The sequence below is a fragment of the Tupaia chinensis genome, unplaced genomic scaffold (assembly GCF_000334495.1).
Source record: "Tupaia chinensis unplaced genomic scaffold, TupChi_1.0 Scaffold000360_1, whole genome shotgun sequence".
Lineage (NCBI taxonomy): Eukaryota > Metazoa > Chordata > Mammalia > Scandentia > Tupaiidae > Tupaia > Tupaia belangeri.
In genome coordinates, this window is record NW_006159856.1 from 2,697,003 (window position 1) to 2,702,796 (window position 5,794).

Here is a 5,794-nt window from a genome sequence, read left to right on the forward strand (position 1 = left end):
TCCTGGTACCCCAGATTTGGGCCCTTCTGCTTACTTACTTCTTCTTGTCCTTCCTTACTAGTAACAATACAGAGGTCAGCAGCTCAGATCATTAATGGAAAACTTGACTTCATCTGATGCCTTCAATGAAGGAAACAGCTGAGTGTCTTTTGTGTTGAATGTGGAGGTCAAAAATTAGATTAGTTGATTTACATGGACTTCACTAAAATTGAGTCAATTTTACATTTCTTTGAGAACTTTAAAAATTAATTAAATTTTTATTTAGAGGTTTTTGCTATAGGGCGTGTGTGCTCATCAGAAAGACAGAGAGAGACAGAGAGATAGAAAGCGAGAAATCACCCCCCAGGGGGGATGGCCACGCCGCAGTCCCTTCTCCTCCATTTTCCTCTCGGGACCTTGGGCCCATGCGCCCGGTGTGAGTTTAAGCCACCTGGTCCAGGACTTGAACTGCGGTTGACTAGTTGGGAGTTCAGCAACATAGCCATTATGCTACTGCTGGTCCCAATTTTATGTTATTTAAAAATTAGTTAGATGATATGTATGTTTACTGGATCAAGAGAGAGAGAAGGTAAGTGAGAAAGTACCCTCCCTCCCATGAGGGAATGATCACACCTCAGTCTCTTCTCCATTACACCTTTTGGGATTTGGGGCATGCATGCACACTTGCCTAGTGTGTTTTTCAGGTGACTTAGTTCAGGACTCAAACTGCGCAGCCAACCACGTGGGAACCACTACACCACCGTCTGGCCCCATTTTACATCCTTTAGGACCTTGGTGGACCCTGGCTGAGAATTATTTTTAAAATTCCTTAAAGATCTCATTATCAACAGATTTTATGGCTTTAATGAAATGTGATTAATAACATATAATACTGTGTATTATTTTTAACACTTTGATTTTACAAGAACTTTTATAGCATATCCCGTTTTATAATAGTATGTATTTAAGTATGTCTGAGCTGTTAATTAATTAGTGGACAAGAAACACCTCAAGGATCATTTAATCAAAAAGGTTGAGGGACCAGCAGGGGGCATAGTGGTTAAGGTGCTGAACTCCCACGTGGTCAACCATGGCTTGAGTCCTGGACCGATGGCTTGAGACTCACACTGGGCATGTATGCATGCTTAAGATCCCAAGAGGAAAAGGGATTGTGGTGTGACCATCCTCCCTGGAGGGTGATTTCTCATTTTCTGTCCCTCTCTGTTTCTCTGGTGAGTGCATGTACACTGTAGCAAAATTTCTGTTAAAAAATTTGGTACAAGTGTTGACTAAGTTTTGGAACTAGTTTAGTTTTTACTCATTTTTTAAGAAATTGTGGTAACATGTACTTAACAGAAAACTTACCATTTTAGCCATTTTTCCTTTCTCCCTTTTTTTTTTTTGTTTTGTTTTGTTTGTTTTAACAGAGGATTTTGCTATCGGGTGTGTGTATTCCCAGAGAGACAGAAAGAGACAGAAAGTGAGAAAGAAAGTGAGAAGTTACCCCTGGGTATGGTGGCCATGCCACAATCCCTTCTCCTCTAGTCTTCTCTTGGGATTTTGGGCATGTACGCACATGTGCCCAGCATGAGTTTTAAGCCGTCAGGTCTAGGACTTGAACCACAATCAACTACATGCAAGTCCAGCAACATAACCATTGCACCATCGCGGGTCCCATCTTAGCCATTTTTAAGTGTACAGTCCAGTGGTATTAAATACATTTAAATAATATTATGTAACCATGACTACTATCCATCTCTATAACTCTTTTCACCTCATAAAACTGAAACTCTGACCCTGTTAAACAAATAACTACTCATTCGCCCATCTTCTCAACCCCTGGCGAGCACCATTTTACTTTCTGACTTTTATGAATTTGATTACTCTGGATCGCTCATATAATTGGGAACGTACAGTCTTTGTCCTTTTGAGACTGGCTAATTTCACTTATCCTATGACCTTAAAGTTCATCTGTTCTGTAGCATCTGCCAAACTTTTCTTTCTTTTTAAGGCCAAATAATATTCTATCATCTGGAGAGACTTTTTTTTTTTTTGCCATAGGGTGCATGCGCTTGTTAGAGAGAGTCAGAGGGGAAATGAGAAATCACCCTCTGGAGGAGATGGCCATACCACAGTCCTTTCTCTCATTCTCCTCCTGGAATTTTGGGCCCACTTGAACACATGTCTAGCATGATTTTCAAGCTGTCTGGTCTGGGACTGGAATGGCGCTCAGCCATGTGGGAATCTTATCCTTAACCATCACACCACCTGTTGGCCCCTACACACGTCTTTTTGAGACTCTGCTTTCAATTCTTTTGGGTATGTACCCAAAATGTATTTTTTTTTTGGAGAGGTTTTTGCTATAGGGTGTGTACACTCGCCAGGCAGAGACAGAGAGACAGAAAACGAGAAATCAACCCCCCTCCCCCCCATTTGGCTGTGCCACAATCCCTTCTCCTCCATTCTCCTCTCAGGATCTTGGGCACGCTCGCACACGCGCCTGGTGTGAGTTTTAAGCCACCAGGTCCAGGATGCGAACTGTGGTCGACCACGTGGGAGTCCAGCGACATAGCCATTACGCTAACTGCTGGTCCCCTCAAAATGAAATTTTAATTTAAAAATTATACTAGTGTATTTTACTGTTATTGCATATGTTTTATTAAGAACATAGTAGGACCAGCAAATGGTTTAATGGTTACATTGCTGGACTCCCTCATAGTTGACTGCGGTATGAGTTCTGGACCTGGAGGCTTAAAACTCACACTGGGTGCATGTGCATATGTGCCTGAAATCGTGAGAGGAGAATGGATGATAAGGGATTGTGGCATTGCCATTCCCCCTGGGAGGTGATTTCTCACTTTCTGTCTCTCTGGTGAACACACACGCACTATACCAAAAATCTCTCTCGCTAAAAAAAAAAAAAAAAAAAAAAAAAAAAAGAACATGGTTATTTCTTTACTTACTACTTTTTAATTTTTAATATGTACCTCTACGTTTTAAGTTGTACACAGCTTTTCTAAAATAGAAATGAAATGCTGGAATGAGCAGCATTGAATTAGAAGACAGGAGTAGAGCGTGCTTTGAGATCTGACCATAGCAGTCCTAATGCCCCTGCTTATCCTGTCTTCTCCTCTCCTGTCAGCTGCAGCCTGATAGCATGACATGGTAGGTGGATATCCATGATTCAGCCTTCAGCTGTGGAGCTCTTTATTGACCTTTAGGGAAATAAACATTTTCCCTTGATTCTTCTCTAAATGGCATAGTTTTTTCTAGTTTATTAGTTGCTTTCCTATTCTTTATCTAATTATCAATTATGTGCTAAGCAAAGTTATTAAGTGCCTATTATCTTCTAGGGATTATTCTGAAAGCTAGAAATAACTAACGTAGTGTGTGTGTGTGTGTGTGGGGGGGGAGCAGCAGTCAAATCAAGTAAACAAAATATGTAGTCAGGTGGTAATAAGCGTCACAGAGAAAATAACAGAGTTAAAAGGAGCAGGAACCTCCTTCAACAGATAGTGCAGAGTGGTGGTCAAGGGCCCTGCCTTTGAGGAGCCCACAAGAGTGAGGATTATGGCCCTGCCATTTACCAGTTTGCAGCCTGGAGAAGCATGTACTTTTTAAAAATTTTTTAACAATTACTTAATTTTATTTATTATTTTAATTTGCTAAAGGCCACATGTGTTCACCAGAGAGAGACAGAAAGAGGGAAAGTGAGAAAGCAAGCTGTCAGATCTGGAACTCAAACCAGGGTCAGCCATGTGGGAGTCCAGCACCTTAACTACCGTGCTACCTGCTGATCCCAAGCATGTCCTCCCTTTGCCTCAGTTTTGTTATCCATAATAATGAGGATAGCAGTACTTATGGCAGAAGTACTGTTAGGAGAATTAAAGATCATACTTCTTACAAAGTACTTATGACTCCATGTCATGTGATGTAAGGTGGACAGAACCTGTTATTTATTTGAATAGTAGGATTTCTCATTTTAATCTGTTGATCATCTACACTTTCTTTTCGTAAGCCCTCTGGAGAGCAAGGGATGGAGGAAACTTTTTTTTGTCATTGCCTTTGATCATATAGCTCATTTTTTAAAAATGAGGAATTTGGAAAGACTATTAAAAAGTGATGTAGTGGGACCAGCAGTTAGCGTAATGGCTATGTCGCTGGACTCCCACGTAGTTGATCGTGGTTTGCGTCCTGGACCCGGTGGCTTAAAACTCACGCCGTGGGCGTGTGCGTGCGTGCCCAAGATCCCGAGAGGAGAATGGAGGAGAAGGGATTGCGGCGTGGCCATCCCCCCTGGGGGGTGATTTCTCGCTTTCTGTCTCTATGTCTCTCTGTCTGTCTGGCGAGCGCACGTTCCCTATAGTGAAAACCTCTCCAAAAAACGAGAAAAAGAAAAGCGATGTAGTTGGGATCAGCAGGTGGTGTGGTGGTTAAGGTTCTGGACACTCCCACATGACCGACCACAGTTTGAGTCCCGGACCTGGTGGCTTGCTTACTCACTTTGTCTCTCTCTCTCTTTCTCTGTCTCTCTCTTGTCAAATGAAAATAAATGAATTAATAAAATTTTAAAATAAAAGTGCGATAGCAAGAAAAGTATTTCAATAATATTGGGTCATCAGAAAAGGCATGATGCATTTTTACATAGAAAAATATAGAGAAAATTCATCATGCCTTTTCTGATGACCCAATAATTTGCTAGTGGTTTGAAAGTCCATTGCTTAGTTTTTCAGGTAAATTACACAGATTTCAGTTGGATGTGCAACATTTTGCAGTGCGGAATTATCCAATCATGGCTAAATATGAAGTACTATTCAAAATTTAGTGGGATCAGTAGTTTAGGAGATAATCTATTATATTGTTAGTATTTTGCCTAAAAACTTTGCTTGAGTTAGGGAGGGAGGTGAGGCACATTCTCAATAGGGTCCCCATCCGGAATTCTGTCCTGCCCCCTGCTTTGCCTTTTTTCCCTGTTGGAGAACTTGTCCCTTGACATTTCACAATTCTCACAGTCTCCCTTGAACTGTGTAGGTTTTAGATGGTGCTGACAGCCAGTATGGGAGCATGCAAATTGGACAGCCCCAGGATGAAGATGAAGAAGCAGCAGGTGGTCTCCCTGATGAAGCCTCCACTGCTTTCAGAAACTCTTCCATTGGTATGGTTATTTCATGTGATGCTCTGCAAAATAGTCTTATCTTCAGTCCTGGAAATTTTAATTTTATTCCTAAGAAGAAATCTTTGGACCTCTTTATTTTTTGAGTTATAAGTAGCAGATGAAAGTGACTAGTTGAGGAAAGTCCATGCATTTTCTTGATCTAAATTTATATTTTTATATTGTCGTTGTTTAAATACATACATTTGGGCCCAGCAGATGGCATTATGGTTACATTGCTGAACTCCTATGTAGTCTCTACTGTGGTTCGAGTCCTGGACCTGGTAGCTTAAAACTTACGCTGGGCACGTGTGCATGGCTGCCCAAAATCCCAAGAGGAGAATGGAGGAGAAGGGATTGCGGCGTGACCATCCCCCCTGGGGGGTGATTTCTCGCTTTCTGTCTTTCTGTCTCTCAGTCTGTCCAGCGAGTAATGTGCCCTATAGGAAAAATTCTCATATATACATATATACATACATACATACATAAAATAATATAAAATAACATATATTTGTGTCTTAATTAGAAATTTGTTACCTAATCTTGGTTTCTTTGTTTTTGAAGCTCTTCAGCAAGCACATTTATTGAAAAACATGGGTCATAGCAGGCAGCCATCTGACAGTAGTGTAGACAAGTTTGTATTAAGAGATGAAGCTGCTGAAC

The 5,794-nt window shown here is 41.1% G+C and overlaps 1 protein-coding gene across 1 annotated transcript in view; it reads left to right on the forward strand.

Moving 5' to 3' along the window:
* The window catches only part of HTT (huntingtin), a gene marked incomplete at its 5' end in the record, with an annotated part of 208,048 nt that overhangs the window by 58,894 nt on the left and 143,360 nt on the right, over positions 1-5,794 (forward strand). Inside the window, 1 exon segment of the mRNA XM_027773593.1 lies at positions 5,011-5,134. Within this exon segment, the coding sequence (XP_027629394.1) occupies positions 5,011-5,134 (124 nt within the window).